At 37.2% G+C, this 16,670-nt stretch overlaps 1 protein-coding gene across 1 annotated transcript in view; it reads right to left on the reverse strand.

The window, feature by feature from the left end:
* The window catches only part of LOC112569867 (anaphase-promoting complex subunit 1-like), a 32,614-nt gene that overhangs the window by 7,484 nt on the left and 8,460 nt on the right, over positions 1-16,670 (reverse strand). Inside the window, 30 exon segments of the mRNA XM_025247904.1 lie at positions 67-157; positions 1,170-1,246; positions 1,483-1,557; positions 2,102-2,180; positions 2,439-2,521; positions 2,801-2,848; positions 3,275-3,361; positions 3,584-3,675; positions 4,115-4,299; positions 4,792-4,841; positions 6,202-6,342; positions 7,089-7,197; positions 7,352-7,441; positions 7,842-8,026; positions 8,962-9,092; positions 9,567-9,689; positions 10,079-10,118; positions 10,121-10,182; positions 10,364-10,442; positions 10,770-10,918; positions 11,831-11,922; positions 12,124-12,194; positions 13,172-13,282; positions 13,284-13,364; positions 13,666-13,740; positions 13,999-14,186; positions 14,616-14,676; positions 15,376-15,510; positions 15,871-16,020; positions 16,119-16,184. Of these exon segments, the coding sequence (XP_025103689.1) occupies positions 67-157; positions 1,170-1,246; positions 1,483-1,557; positions 2,102-2,180; positions 2,439-2,521; positions 2,801-2,848; positions 3,275-3,361; positions 3,584-3,675; positions 4,115-4,299; positions 4,792-4,841; positions 6,202-6,342; positions 7,089-7,197; positions 7,352-7,441; positions 7,842-8,026; positions 8,962-9,092; positions 9,567-9,689; positions 10,079-10,118; positions 10,121-10,182; positions 10,364-10,442; positions 10,770-10,918; positions 11,831-11,922; positions 12,124-12,194; positions 13,172-13,282; positions 13,284-13,364; positions 13,666-13,740; positions 13,999-14,186; positions 14,616-14,676; positions 15,376-15,510; positions 15,871-16,020; positions 16,119-16,184 (3,006 nt within the window).

Here is a 16,670-nt window from a genome sequence, read left to right on the forward strand (position 1 = left end):
GATGAAATCAATGACATAAAGTTTCTCTCTTCCACACAAAATGCATGCTCAGATACCAGCCCTCACCAGTGTGTCATAAGCAGCCCGATTGGCTGTTCCAGCAAACTTAAGGCCAAGGACCATGCTACTTGCAGCAACAATGTTAATCCAGGCTTGACTGCAAGATAAGGTAGCAATACTTTATTAACATCTTAATTTTGATTAAGCACGCATAACCACAAGCATAAAAGGAACATGATTTATAATCTCTAAGACTTAAATATCCTGGAACACTTTGCTCCCTTACTACAAGATTTACTGATCAATATTCTTACAAAACCAACTACAGCATTTTACTTATTATGCTTTTTATATTTGTATTCACCTCAGGTTATTTCCTTCTTGATGATTTTATTTCCTTTTGAGTTTTTAATTTCTGTAAACATCCCAATTTATAAACATTTTAAGGTAAAGGGTCATAAAGCCTAGTGGCCAATAGAGCAGTTAATGTAAGTCTAGGGCATGGGATGTGGAAGGTAGACAGCCCTTTTCTTCTGCCACCTTTACCTCCCCTGATAAATAAGAGACAAATTTCTACTAAGGAATTGCACGTTTTCCAGCCACAGGCTGAAATGGGCCTTCAACCAGCATTTTCCTGCACTCTGAGTGAAGTAAATAACCAGGATGTTGAGCCTACACTTATTAACAAATATTATTTAAATCAAAAAGCATTGTTTTAATGGGATCAATACAGTATAATGAGATGATTCCATAATCCCAGCATTAACAGCAGGATATGATTGCCAAAATCCATGCTTATAAAAAAAACTCATAATCTATTTATAGAAACAATACCGGAGGTTTATCTGGTTGGTTGGTTTAGGAAAGTTCTTCCACCTTGCGGTGATTTCGCACTACGGTGGAAAGGGATGGGGGAAGGAAACTGGATTATCTGGACAAAACCCCCAACATCCAGCCATGCAAACAGGTGTCACATACAGAGTATCCCAAGATGAGATCTGAACCCACAGCCTCTCACTGCAGTGGTGACAAGTGAGTGTTTAACCCCTACACTACCAGGAACCCCTGAGGTTTACCTCATACCTCATAATCTATTTATAGGAACAATACCAATAGCTTTACTTTGTAGCCTCATAATCTATTTATGGGAACAATGCTAAGAACTTTACCTCATAGTCTCATAATCTATGGACTCGTCTTCTTCCTCTCCCTCCTGGCCTCGTTTAAAAGAATACTTTCTGATGATCTTTCAGAAGAACAATAATTGAGAAAACCTTAGTTTTTCCCATTTATCAACCACTCCAAAAATTCATGAAAAAAATAAAGAAAACTTTCTGACAACTGAGCACAAGCAAACTGTGCAGATTCAAATCATCCACTAAAAAAATGTACAGACACATGGTGCATTTAAGTCATGAAAAAAGACCTAAGAAAATATATATATATTTAAATTGTGATTGGCTGTCTTGTGTTTTTAAACACCTCTGGAATGTTGCTCTCTACCCACTCCATGCTGGGTACAACTGTGTCCCACATCACAAGTCCTCTGCTCAGTGTCTGCCAGAAAGACAACATTCACATTTTATCAATAGCGAGAATAGAATTCTGGTTTCGGCAATTAGCATTCTGAGTGCATTCTACAAAGTTTTCTCCTGATCACTAATGTGTATACATATGGTACCAAAAGTCACCCAAAATACTTTTGACTGAAGAACTATTCTCTCTAGCCTTTGCTAATATTGTTTACATTTTGAAAATACACACAGAAAAGCAAAAGTATAAATAAATAAAATAAAACAGCCATGATATCATAAAACTGAAACAAAACTAAAGAAATGCAAATTATAACTGGAGGCATAAACATAAGAAGCGAATTAAAATTACTGCCACTGGCGTATGATGAGCAACACAGGTGCTGCATGGGAATTGTACCCTTTAATTTACCATTAGTTATTGTCTTAATTTTATGCTTTACACATATAAAGATATTTACTATATCACAATGCCATCAAGACAGTCTGTTTCTGTAATATACAATTTATGAGAATCATCAACATTGAAGTTCTTGCAATGTCAATTCAGAAAACTGACATTCCCATACCCTCAAAAGCAGGAAGTCTGCACGAATCTGGTCCAACATGAATTGTGTATCAGGAGCTTGCAGCCACTCTGCTATGGCACTGCAAGCACAGACATATCTGTATCAGATAAACATTAGTGCTCTGTTTCTTGCTGCACAAACACCGTTGTCTGAATCATGCATGTTTATCTGTTGCATATCTGACATTACTATGTTCATTTTAGTCATATCCGTTTTCTATGTAGTTGTTGACACTTTCTCTTTCAAACACCTCACAATCCTTCCTGCTCACAAATTTGCTCTGGTCTTAATGAAGACACACATGCACACACAAATACAAGCTATCAAAGAGACTGGCCTGTTTCCAGTGCGAAAGAAAAGCATCCCAAGGGCCAGAGTTGCACCTGGTGAAGTCACATCCACATTGACACAGTCTCCTTCCTGCAGCAGAACAACTATTTTCATTTCTATACTAAACGCTGGGGATATAGCAAACCATCTTAGGTTTTTACACTGTCCCCAAGACAGATTATCAGAATCTCAAAGACAAAGTGGCAGTAAACAAAAAGCATATTATGATTTGTGATGTATATTGCAAATAAACTTTTAAAAAAAAAACAGTCTGATCTCAAGACTTCTTAAATACCACATAGTAATTTGCAACATTGCATGGCAAATTTTTGCAACAATATAATGGTAAAAACCTGGTATCGATCTTACCGTGATCAAATAGCTTGGAGATCTGAATCGCTCTCTATAAATGCCAGGCTGTCAAATCAATCAATTCGTCAATTAATCAAAATGCAAGTCTTTAAAAAGTGCTGTTAAAATTTATGTTATATCATTTTTGCTTACGGTGGGCAAGAGATCCCTTAACTGTAGTCTTATATAACTAAAACGTATAAACAGAAAGAACATCAGAGATGACAGCATTTTCAAGTGTTATGTATGTAAGAATATATGTTAATGTTAATGTAAAAGGAATTTTATGTCTATAAATGCTGTACACTAACCCAGTTTGTTACTCTGAGCTATTGCATTTCTGTGCGTCTCAAATTTCCAGTAATCTTTGTGTGCTCAATAGTGTCTAATTATTTTCACTACAGTCATTAAATGCAAATGTAGTGTGATAATGACTTTTGTGTAGCACACATTATCACACTTTCTTTTCAAAAAGAACATGACTATACTCACCAGAGGTCGCTTTTGACCTCCCACCATGAGATGACACAATATGTCTGCCATACTGTGGTTCGAAAGTCCAATAGCTTGTTTTCCTTTCTGCAGACATTTTCCAATTCCTTTACAAAATGTGAACATTAAGTACAGAAGTACTCTACTACAAGATATACAATAATCATACAACATGTAATCTGGATGCTGATAGTAACCTGTTGTACCACTCCTTTACAAACACCATCGTGATAGTGAGCAATCCTGACTTTGGGCAACTACTCTGTCCTCAATGAAGAAAGATTGAAATGTTTTGATCAACACACTCACCCCAAACATGACCAGTCCAAGGGCCAGACCAGCAGCTAGTGAGTAGGACTCACGATCAATACAGTTCTCCATTTCAGGTCCTGGAGGTCGACCTGCCAGCAGGAATGTCACTTTGTTTGGTATGTGTGATGTTTGCATGCATGTCTCCAACAGTCTGTGCATGTGTGTGTGTGTGCCACTGTATATAAGCACAGGTTTATGTATATATTCATGCAACACATAAAGGTGATACATAAAACTATCCAATCATTTTTTATTCCTCATTGGTGATCATTATTACTGATTGCTTTAGTTAAGTTATGATAATATACTTGCATAAAGCAAAATCAAATCTTTGGATTTTGCTCACCCCATCAAATTTTAGCAGTCTCTCCTCCACACTTTATTATTATAATACTGCTTTTTGCCTCTTGGTATAATATTTAGCCCCAAAACAGCTTACATGGCAACTAAACTACAAGCAAACACATGGCTTTGGCAACAACTTATATGCTGCAGCTGGTAGTCTTTGCCTGAGTACACATCACACACCTATCTCAGCCAGGAGCACCTCAGCCATGTGCGAGTGAGCAGTACCCTGGTAGACCAGGCCTACCCCCAATACTGCAGCCACCTGCACATTATGTGGAATGTTCAACTCCGTGGATGTTGGTGGCAATAGAGCTGGCACATGCACACTCAACACTTTTGTGGTAGCCAGGTCCATAGTTCCACGTCTAAGAGAAAAATAGTCCAACTATTGATACCAGTTTTACTAATGATGTTAAGTTTATCACTCAGTCTCATCTCTACAGTGGATGGGGGAATACTCTCTGACCTGTCAGCAGAGGGGAGGAGGGATGAGGACAGAAGGTACAGGGGTGTACTAACTGGTCTGTATGTCCATTTTGTGAGGTACAAGGAACTATCAATGTCACTACAGACTGCCAATTACATGAAGATTTTGTAGTGTCATATAGTGTTGTTTTTTTTCAGTATCACCACAAACTACCAGTAATATAAAACTGTTGTTATTGTCAATGTGGTCATTTGCTGATACTGATTCTTCAAATTTTAGTTTCACCAGCATGACTTGATTCATCTGCTTGAAAACTAAAACTTACTAAAAGTACTTATAGATGCAGACAGTTAATGCATTAAGTAGATCTCTCATTTACAAAAAAAAAAAAAGGTCTCCTGGTAAAATTAAAATCAAAAATGTATTTTACTTTGCTGCAGCTAGTCCCAGCAGAATCCCAATGGTGGTCATTTCATGTCCCTGAAACAAAAAGAATTTACAGTTAGGTGATTGAGTTCTGTATGCAACTGTTGCTGTCATGTGACCTTTGGTCACTCCATATCAGTGCAACAGTGGTAAATCACCTCTGTCCAGCAAGTTAATGTTTCACAGCTGTTTTCAAATCCATCTCAATGTAGCCAATAACAGGCTGCCTTAATATATATGCTTCTGAAAATAAATTGTCAAAACAAAAGACTATTTTGAAAACTGCATAATGTAATATGCTTTAATAAACATCAATATTATGTTCATAACGTATCATCCTACCATAACAAAATCAATAATAAGCATATTTATATAGCACACTTGTTCACTCTAGAACAGACTCAATGTGCTGTACACAAATAAAAACAAATGACAACGCATTAAAGCACATACAGATCGCATTGCGCCACTTGCAGTCGAGAGAAATAATAAAAACAATAATGATAATAAAGTACAGATGGTAAGAACACATACAAGGACACAAGCAACATAACATAAAAATGTTATGTCTATAGAATGACAAACGGGAAGATGAAACATATGGAGCCAGTAGCGGCTCCCAGCTTGCTCAATTCAGTTGAAAAACTGCAAGTGAGCCACAAATCCTCCCATCCACATGACAGTTCTGGTCGCTGGATGGACTAAAGAGACACGAGTTGTCATTGTTTTTCCTGCTCATAGAGTGCTTGCAAAATGCTTCTCAGAAGATCGTAATATCCAGTGAGCTCACAAGCCAGAGAAGCAGTAAAAATCCACCGATTTAATACTGATAGAATACATTCAAATTGTCATGAGTGATAATAATGAGTCACAAATCTTGTTTTGATATGGTATTTTATTCGACATAGTATTTGACACTGATAGAAGCTTCCACAGAAAAGAATAATATCACAGAAGATAGATTACTAATGTGATTTTTTTTTTGTTGAAAGAACACCAAATCAACAATAGTCACAAATGGTAAATGGAGGTCTGTAGCATCCGTTTCTAGATTTTGTAGTGCAGATCTAATGCACATTAAGTCTAAAGTCAAATCTAAAATCATTAGGAATCTGTGAGAGAAGCAGATCCATTTAGACTTGAAAAGTCTTGTGTCTAGATTAAATCATCTGTAGATCACGAGGATCAACATGATAATGAAGCAGAAAGGATAGAGCGGACTGCACCAACTGTATGACACTACCAATATTCTGGAATTATTTCTAAATGAATTATATTTTTTAATCACAAACTTACTGAATTATATGGTGATAGTAGAAAACAAGAGAATCAAACATTTCAATGAGACTCAATCATAAATATGCTTACAACTAAAACATTCTTATCAGAAAAATAAACAGTATGTAAAACATACCTTGCTGAGGTAATCATGTACATTTAGAGTATTCAAGTTAGGCAAATGGCCATTCAACCCCAGTGCCATCAGGAACCCTGCATACTCATTGGTCAGTTCATTACTTTTGGGTTTGTTGTAGATGATCCATGCTGACTCAACCTGAATAAGCATTTTTAGTGACTTGTGATAAGTAAAAAGGCGTAGGTTTTTAATCAATTATCATTAATAGTGATCACATTATTTCATGCTTTATCTTTATCTTCATGCTTTATCTTTATCATACATGCTTTATCTCTTTACACAAAATGAAGACCTATTTATGTCTACTTAACATTTTAACTAAGTGACTTCAAGCCAGTGGCCATCATCCCCTATTCTCACTAAGTGCATGGAGAGGGTTATGTGCAACCAATCAGTCGCTGCCATTGCTGGTCAACTAGTTTGCATATAAAGCAAAATGAGGCATCACAAGTTTAGTAGGGCACAGTCTCAACCAGTCTGGTCATAAATATTGGGGCCCTGCAAGGGCATGTCTTGTCAACAATATTCTCTTCCACCTAAGCCAATAAAGTCTAGGATAAAAGTAAAAACTGTCGGACGGAAACTTATCCTGTGCCTAGAAAACAGCAGCCACAACAAATTGCATAACACTAGACTGATGTGGTATCACTTTCCTATGCTCAAACAGAATTTTGTGCCTTTTTTTGATTACAGGTGCAAAACATATACCCTGAAAGCAGATATTTCATAAATGATTGCACATAAAATGCTGCAGAGTATAAATATTTTGACAATATCTATCAATATCTGTAAAAAATGCAAACCATTCAGTATGGTCTTTAAACTGTTCAGAAATCATGTTACTAAGAGAAGGTCTAAGGTCATATGCAGACAGAAAAAGTTACCTGAGAGAAATTGGCTATTCTTAGACCAGCAGCCACCCCATTGTGAAACTGTGGCCAGGCGGTCATATTGGCTGGAACTTCAACACGAGTCAGATCAACTGTGGTATTCCTAGCACATAAATGAAAATATACCTTAGTTTCTTCAGATTATTAACATTGTTTCCTATTATTAACCATTTTCAACAAGCACAGTAACAAGGTTATATTACACAAAGTTCATATTGCAAATTAACTACCATGTAATTTTCAGAATGGGACTTTACCTAGGTGGTGCTCTTCCAGTCAAACACAGCTTTGGGATGGGAAGAGCTTCAGTGGTGAGAGGAACATAAGTACACAAAGTGAACATTCCTCTGAAATAAAATCAAGCACAGCTACAGAAATACTTATCTATGTGAAACTTTTTTTCCTGAAATGTATAGACATGAACATTCCCCTGAAACATGACTGACTGAGAATTGCATTAAATGGCTGGTCCTTAACAAATTAGCATTAAATTTACATTAACAACTAAACTGAAATGTAAATGAAGTGCATCTGAACATAAAGCTCAATTGCTCCTGCAGGACAATGGGGAAAGGCGGTGGGGGTGGAACGGAGTAAAGTAGGAAGTTGAAAAGTTGAAAGACCACAATTCATCATTTATTGGGAAATCTCATTTGCAAAAAAAAAAAAACCAAAACAAAACACCATAGCTGAGCTGAGCCAGCTGATTAGTGAGTAAAGTCACTACCAGCAAGAAAGGGTATCTACCTTCCCACAGGAAGAGCCATAGTGCGGATGCAGATGGAATACAGGTGGCGCTCTTGCTCTTCTATAAAGTCATGGTCACTGACCTCTGGCCTCTGTACAATAGCAATGCGTACAGGATGTGCAGACTGCAGCATGTGACGTACTTCCTGCACACGCAGGTCTTCACTCCACCGAAGTGATAGTAGCTGGAATAAAAAAGATGATCAACAAAATAAATGAAGTCCAAAGTATCCAACCAAAACACAAAGACAGGTCCCAAGAAAGTGGTTGAGCATGTCTACATGACATAAGAGAGGCAGACCCCTTTCATTTCTTTTGACCTTGCCTGATAAACAATAGTTATAATAATAGTAGCAGTCATGGTAAACCAATTATTTAGCTATTTCCAAAGGAGATGGGTTTTAAGTCCAGAATAGAAAGCTTGTAGCATTTCCCCTGTAACGAGAAACAGACACAAGGCATTCCAAATACTGGGACATGCAAAAGACAATAAGTGATGGCTGAACCTCCCAGTCTGATACATGGGCAGTGAGAAAACCTGTTAGGGCCGAGTGAACTGACTTGCCAGGCTGGTTGGGCATTACAAGTTCAGACAGATTGAGGCAAGGTCATGAACAACACAATAGCAAAGTATAGCAATCTTGCAATCAATATGAGCCCAAACTGACAGCCAGTCCAGATCATGCAGAAGTGGTGTGACAAGATCAGCTTTCTGCTTCTGGAATACAATGCAAGCAACATTGATCCAAGTTCTCTGGAGCTTGTTGAGCAGGCATTCAGGGAGATCAACAAACACAAACTTTGCAGTAGTTGAGCCTGGACAGTGCAAATACTGACATAATTACTTGGTGGAAGTAACAGAGAGGAAATGTCTATAAATCACATGGCTAATATTAACAGATGGCCAGGAGGTCTGAACAATGATGAAATTAGTGACCCTTTACTCAGCTAGTGAGTACTCTATAATCACCAGGTTATGGAGCTTCCAAGGGGAAGCAGTGTCATGACAATGATATGACACTGAGATGATAGCAAACAAGAAAACCTCATCCAAATGTTCCTCCTCTCTCTTTCACATTTACACACACATCCACTTGTGAAATAATGAGTGAGTGCTTGCCTCTGAGTCCATGTGCTCCATGCCATCCTCATCATCTTTGGTAGTGCCAGAAACAGGGTGGGAAGTGGGGACCCGAGCCTGGTCTGGCTGCCATGAATGATTATGCAACAGCTGGCAGAGATCCTGGCGTCCTGTGAGCAACACAAGCTCAACTAAGCTTTCCATCTATGACCACAAATGTTCTTTACAAAAAAGACATTCTGATTAGCATTTTCACATTAGACAGCTTTACGTCTTTCATGTTCTTCTTTTACATTACTGACTGTGCCTGTCTTGTGGATACTGTGATGTGTACAGTGCGTTGTTTTCCTGCTGACTGGAACATTGGGTTACACAACATATTAATATGATGAAAGTAACATTCATATTCACCTAAAAATTAACTGTCAGGGGGAGGGGGGGTTGACACTTCAGGATAATTACTATTCAATCTTGCAATCCATATCCACACTAAATGTTATTTCCAATAATCTGAAATCCACTAAGATATACCATTTTGTGCTGTAAAATTTTTAGTAGTGTGAATTCTACATAGTCATGTCATCTGGTACAGTATGAAGAAGAAATATACAAGTTTAAAGCTAAGATTCTTAGAAATTACACACCTATTAAATTATACTCTTTCTCAGACCAGTCAGATGGAGGATTACAGCGACAGCGCAAGATTGCCTCCCTCAGAGGTAAAGACACTCCCACAGGAAGGCAGTTCAAATCTTGCTGGGTTATGCCTGCAGAAAGCATACGTATATGAGTATTTATAGACTGCCCCTCACCACCTCCTACAGTAGTCAGTCAATTATGCTTGTACTTTGTCTATGCTTCTATGGGTATCTCATCCAGGGAGGTCCTAAAACTTATCATTTTTCCTAAACTGTTCAAAGTCACCTACCATTCAAGTCTCAAATCTCACTATCTGCAAGCATGCGCCCTCTACATATTTTTAAGTACAGCACTTCCTTTTTGAAGGCAGAATAGGTAATAGTGGTCATGGGTTAGTTACTTTTACCCATCATTAGCCATAATTAGCTCCCTATGCTTATTCAGATCACTGGCTTCTTCCACACAATTGTCACTGTTGATGACATTCATGATGCCAGTCTAACTTCAGTTGTCTTACCAAGGTGGGTCATGGTGAGTATTATACGCTGAGCAATGTTGCCTCCTAGGGACTGCTGTGAAAACTCCGAGACAGAGAAAGGTCAGCAGTCGGTGCTCTGTGACCTGATTAAAGAAGACATGATGCAACCACTCTGATGAGCCTTGGAGAATAATCTAACAATCTGTTCTAGCTGTTTAAAACACACACATACATAATTGTTTCCTGCACATTTAAAATAGTGAAAAAAATTGCCAAAAGCAGTACATGGTAGCCATCACATCAGTGTTGTGCAAGTTTTCTTACCTGCTGGGGCCAGCCTGCGCAAACACCTTTCAACAGCCAGCTCTGTTGAAATCTCTTTATTAAACAGTACAGCATATAACTGAAAAAAGTAAATTGGAAAAAATATGTACAACAGAAAAAACAAACCACCAAAGAGCCTGATCAAGGTGGGCAAAAATTGCCTGTTGATCTCAAAAAAACTTCTTCATGCAAATGTATGTACACTACAACATTAATCATCATCCTTCTAGCAACTCATTGAAATCTCTAAACAAATGGAATTCTGCAAACTCAGAAGCCATTCTAAAACTGATTAAAACAACCTGCAACCTTAAACAAACATAAGCTTTTTTTGTTTGATTGATGGGTCTGCCACCTGACTTCCTTTAAACAAATGTCCCACCACCCACTTCACAGAGATACATACTGAGATGACATTAACTGTAGAGCAGCAAACAAGTGGGATGTAGAGAAGGGGCATTTGAGGAGTGCCACACAGACTGTGGTAGATCCAGCTCAACACACAAGGTGGTTCCCGTGGAAACACCTGTGGGTATTGCATCTTGCTAAGATGTTCTGTAAGAATAAAGTGATGCAGACAGTGATAGTGACATTTGCAGTGAGACAAGTAATGGTCAATATTAAAAGCTCTCTGATTTGGAGCCACTGAAAAAATAAGACCGGGTCTTGTATAAATTTTTGTTCCAAAAGAGGCGTTAGAGCTTATTTTTAGGGGATGTCTCATTTTTTTCATGTACAAAACCCTACAATTAATACAGTTATGTCATCTTTTTTCTGGAAAATCATCATAACTCATAAAGTTATTTATTTATGTCTTAATATCATTACTATGCAATTCAATACATCCATTGTGCATTTCAACAGACTAACAAAATCTGTCTGACTGCCTGATGATTTTAACTAGGGCTTATATCTGGGGTAGGATTTATGTCACAAACATCATGAAAAATCATTCTAGGGCTTGTTTTGGGGTTAGGTCTTATTTTGGGGAAAACATAGTATTCCTGCAGTACATCCATTGATTAGATAAAATTCTGTCTTTTGGGGTTTTTTTACACTTCTTTCAAAATTTTATTTTGAAAGTAAATTCTCTTTCTTTGAGACTTACCAGATGGCATGACCATAGGAGATAAAGGGTTGCACTGGCTCGAAAAGTTGTCTACCTGACAGTGAGCTAGCACGTGCCAGGTGTGCAAAGCACTCCACTAATCACATGAGCAACTGCCTTCTAAAAGGCTCTATATCGTCTTTCAAATGTAACAAAATAAATGCTTAATTGCTAGAATAAAGTAATTCATGGAAGACTAAGCCCTGAATGGACTAAACTCTCAAACAATGAGTTCACATGAGTGGGGAGGAGGTTAGGTAGATATTGTATCTAATGTTTCAAAAACAATATCCAGTATTAATCAAGAAAGATAATAATAGTCACATAAAATATCTTCAAGTCCTGCATGGGGCACTTGCCTTCAGAGATCTGGCTGATGTCATCATAAAGGTCAAAGAGCTGAGGGAAATCTCGACAATAAAGGTCACTGTAGAAGTGGCAATGTTGGTCTCTGCAAAATGAGAGCTTCATGCGTAAGTCTTTCACAACAAACTGAAAAGCTATTGAGTAGCTACAAAACTAGAAAAAAGCTGTAATCACCATCTCTTTTTTTTTTAATCACTACTGTGAATGAAGGAGAAAAAAAGATAAAATATATATGGACTGCTAGAACACAATTAAAACAAGATTAATTTGAAAAAAGGACACGCACCTTGCAATCTGGTATAGTAATGGTGCCAGCGATTCAACCTCTTCATGTAGCAGCACATTAAGTTTAAGCTCCTGCACAGAAAGACAGTTGCATATCACCATCACTACAAAAATCACCATCTAGCTTTCCAAATATCCATTACCTGTTGTGAATTTTTCCTTATTTTCAGAACATTATTTTCTTGTAAGACTGCACCATTAATGCAATCATTATAATCATGATAATAATAAATGCAAAATTTGTAAAACACATACTCACACTCTAAGGAGTATGCTCTTAGCGCTTAAGAACAAGAACGAAACATGGACAGCATACGAGGAACAGGAAAACAAACAAATAACATATGAGCTATAAAAGAATAAGCAACCGTACTAAACAAAGAATAAAATCAAATACAGAAAAAATAATGATAAACAATGGAAAAACACAAAAGGGAACCAAGTAACAAGAACAAGAGCTGAGAACAATATGATATTGCAAAAGGATGGGTTTGAAAAAGGATTAGCATCTCTTGCAAAATCTTGCACGTTTCAAATGTGTACAATTTCTCATCAGCCAGATGAATATACATGCAAACATACACAACAATCTGCTGCAGATAATAAAAATAAGAACTTTAATGATGTGTTCAATGTGTGCAAGAAAAACATAATTCATGTGCACAGTTCCTGTCTACACATACTTTAGTCCCAGATATTGCAGTCTGTTACAAATCATGGAAGCAATTAAGACAACTTCTGTCACATTTTTCATTAAGTTTCCTATATCTTTCCGGTATACTCTTTTACTTTTTTCATCAGTCTTGTGAGATGGTATTTTCCAGCCATGACTTCAGTGCTTTCAAAATGTTCTTTATTTTGCTAGTTTTTACATCAGTTTGTAAGGACCCACTCATGAAAGATAAGCACTTTTAATATCTTATTTTCGCCCTAAAATCTCAAATCCTGTAAGCACCTATGAGTCAGCACACATCCTATCATGTCAAATTATTTTATCTATGAGAAGAAAAAAAATCTGACATCCCTTTTGAGTATAAGTATCTTCTAACCTCGTACACCAGATGTAAGGCCAGGAGAATGGCTGGACAGTGCTGGAAAAGCAGCGCACTGGTGTCAATTGTGCATGGCTTGGAGTAGGTAGAATGGTCTGGCACCACAAGGCATTCCTTCAAGACCAAGGCTCCCTTCTGTTTGATTTAGGACGTATGCATGATGACTAGAATTCACCAGATACTCCCAGTCCTGAACAACACAAGCCTTTAATGTAAACGTTCAATGAGGTCTTCAAAAATATTCATGGAAAACAAGACAGGAAGATTCTGAAGTGGAAGCAGTTTTAAATAAAACCCAATAAGATTTCAAAAAAAGTTACAAAAGGCAAATTTTAAAAAAATTTCAAGTCTTCTATCTTCAAACTATGGCAAAAAGCACATCTCTGAGTAGATCTAAGATTTTCAAATGATCATGTGAAATGCTTTCCCCATAATTTTACCTTCAGTAACTATGCAGTCTGGTTTCACTGTCAACAAATAATTAAACTAACCTCCTCTCCTCCTTGGTCTGAAGGACGTGCACGCTTGGCAGACATGTCAGGGGACATTGAACGGTCCAGCTCATGCTGTCACACAGACACACCCCCATTACACCCAACACTTCTTATATTTTTTAAAGAATTAAGCATTGACACCATAGAAAATGATCTGCATTTATTTTGGCATTAATACTGTTGTAGGCACAGTGTGAAGAAACACTAGTAAATAATTTTACAATTATGATTTTGTACTTTTTCATTAAAGACAAGTGATAACCAGCTTTGAGACATGGGTGACCATGAAGGTGGAACATAAAAGAACCATCCAAAACATCAGAAACTGACCTTGCTGGTCAGAGCAAGACGAGTGGTATCATATCCCATCAGCCCCAGCAAACAGCGTTGGAAGACATGCCACTCTGCCTGGGTCCCAATGCCACCTGGTGTGTTGCGCAAGGTGTACCATCGCCCAAGCAGCTGCAGAGCTACATCTTTTGGCAGCAGATGCTTGAGTGCTTTGAGACTCAGGTTTACTGCAGTTAGGAAGAGTGCACAACTGGCGCTTAGTCATATGAACCAAAAGCTGTCTTATAATTCCCCAATGAAAGTAACTGGCTAGAGTTATCAGAATTATTAAGTACTGTATTTTATTTACCAACAGTGGCAAAAATTCATGAAATATTTAAAAAGGTTTAAGTTTCTTTCCACTTCTTCCCCTCTCCATGATTGGCATGGCATAAAACACCAAAAAAAAACCAAACAAACCCTCTCCATGATGCTTAAAACCCCTTTTTCTCTTTAAAGCCTTCTTAACAAGTTACCCTAGAAACTCTAAATTTGCCAAGGCAATCCAACCTAGTTATTTAATACTGACACTTTTGTGTAGATTTGCAACTGTATTAATACAGATGTGAATTTTTACAAAGTTTTTGTGATATTTCAGTTTGCATCAGTAAACTTACTGCCTGGTGAAGTGCACATCTTAGGAAGAGTTGTTCTGTACAAATCACCATTAAGAAGTTCCTGAATCACACAAAAAAGTGTCTACAGCATAATATGGCCAGTATTTCTAAACTGGTTTTGTGTGGCTTCATGGCAAGCAATACAGATCTTTATATCGGAAAGCATCATTCTTGCAGATAGTTACTCTACATTTAGTTACTAATCAAAAGCCGATAATCTGACATCCCTGATGTTCAAAATGAGCCTATTAAATAGTGTTAATAATAATAATAGATCAGAGATTGACCTGCTAAGCACTATATTGACTGAAAGTTCTATATTACAGTAATTGTCAGAAAAAAAGGAAAACATTCCAAAAAGAGCAAAAGCACCTGATGACATTGCACATCACCACCTATAGCAATCAAAATGTACCATCAGAATATATTATGTGACTTTTGCCACACTATAAAATGAGAAAAACTAGCAATCTTTATACATTTCACCTGATGAAAAGCATATTTATATTAACTGTTAACATTAAATTAACAATTTCAAATGCTATAAAAGGGAGCAAAGTGTACTCTTGAGGGGGAAAAAACTTATTTTTTGACAGTGTTTCTTAGAAATGGTGTTCATCACTTGAAACATTTTATACCATAACACTGAGGGGAAAAATCTTGACATCCAAAGTTCACTGCTCATTTGCAAAATATTTGACCAATATATGAGAATCTGGCAGATAAAATAAGGTCAAAAGCTACAAAGAACTATACATACCACACATATTTTGTTGCGAACGTTACTATGTAAGCTCTGTATCAAAGAGCTTCCATGTACACTGTCTCCTATGGAACCCTCTAAGTGTGAAGGAGTTCCTTCCAGTTGTTGGGGCACTGGAGACAAGTGTGTCATCTGACAGGAAAACAGACCCAGTAAATAAATGAATGTACACAAAAGGTACCTTTCATAACATATAACTCCTTGAAAGATTTAGGACTAAAAACACTTAATACTCTACATCTCCCTAAATTGTCCAATGGGATAAATAAAGTTGTTATTTTATTCTGTTTTCTATATACAGCTCAAAATAGGCATGTGCTTGAAATAATTTCAAATTTATGTGCCATATAACTAGAGATTTATTTACTCTGTTTAATATCTTATGTCAAATTTAACAAAAAATGGAAGAAAGTATAATAATGGCAATGTATATCATTTGTACAACATAACAATTTGGGAGATTAGGGGAAGGGCTTTACCCCCACACTGTACCTCTTCATCAAAACGAGCATCCACCGCACTGGGTGGTCTGCTGGAGGTGAATATTTCCCCACGTGTGGGACTTCCCTGTGGTGTTGTGGCTCGTACCAGACTGAGTGAGTGGGACCCCAGTGGCAGGAGAGGGATGTGCAAATGACTGATCTACAGAGAAAGACATAAACATAGAGAGTTCATTGATATCTGACTCTTAACCTGGAGAGATGTTTTACTCAATGAATAGTAAATATGGAAGCCCTCACCTTTGTTGTCCCTGTGTAAACAGTTATTAGGCCAGAGGTCTCCAAGACTACTATCAAGCCAATGGACTACAAATAAAAAAAATATTTGTAATCAGTAGGATTAAACAATCAAAGGGATAAACAAGCGATAAAATCATAAATAATGTGAAAACAATAATCCTCTTAACATTTGATAGTGTTCATCATATTGTGTACTTTTACTCAACAAGAATCTCAGAAATCTATATAAAGCAGGTGATCATCAAATGTTAATACTTATACCTTGACACAAATATCAATCTATAAGTTAGCAAGCAAAGATATGCATATTCTTTTCATGAAAAGGTACACTCACACTAATCCTCACCGCACACTCACACATCCCATATCTATGTGCACACTTGTGCATGTGTATGTGAATATGTGTGTGTGAGAGATAGACACTTTGTAAAGCCCTCCTACAATGTGTGCTTGTGCATCTTCGTGTATGTTTGTATATTTGTGTTAAATACTTTGAGCCCATCTTCAGTAGCAGGAAAATTTGCTGCTGTAAATAAACACTATTGTTTTTAA

Source organism: Pomacea canaliculata, linkage group LG8 (genome assembly GCF_003073045.1).
Source record: "Pomacea canaliculata isolate SZHN2017 linkage group LG8, ASM307304v1, whole genome shotgun sequence".
In the NCBI taxonomy this organism is placed as follows: Eukaryota; Metazoa; Mollusca; class Gastropoda; order Architaenioglossa; family Ampullariidae; genus Pomacea; species Pomacea canaliculata.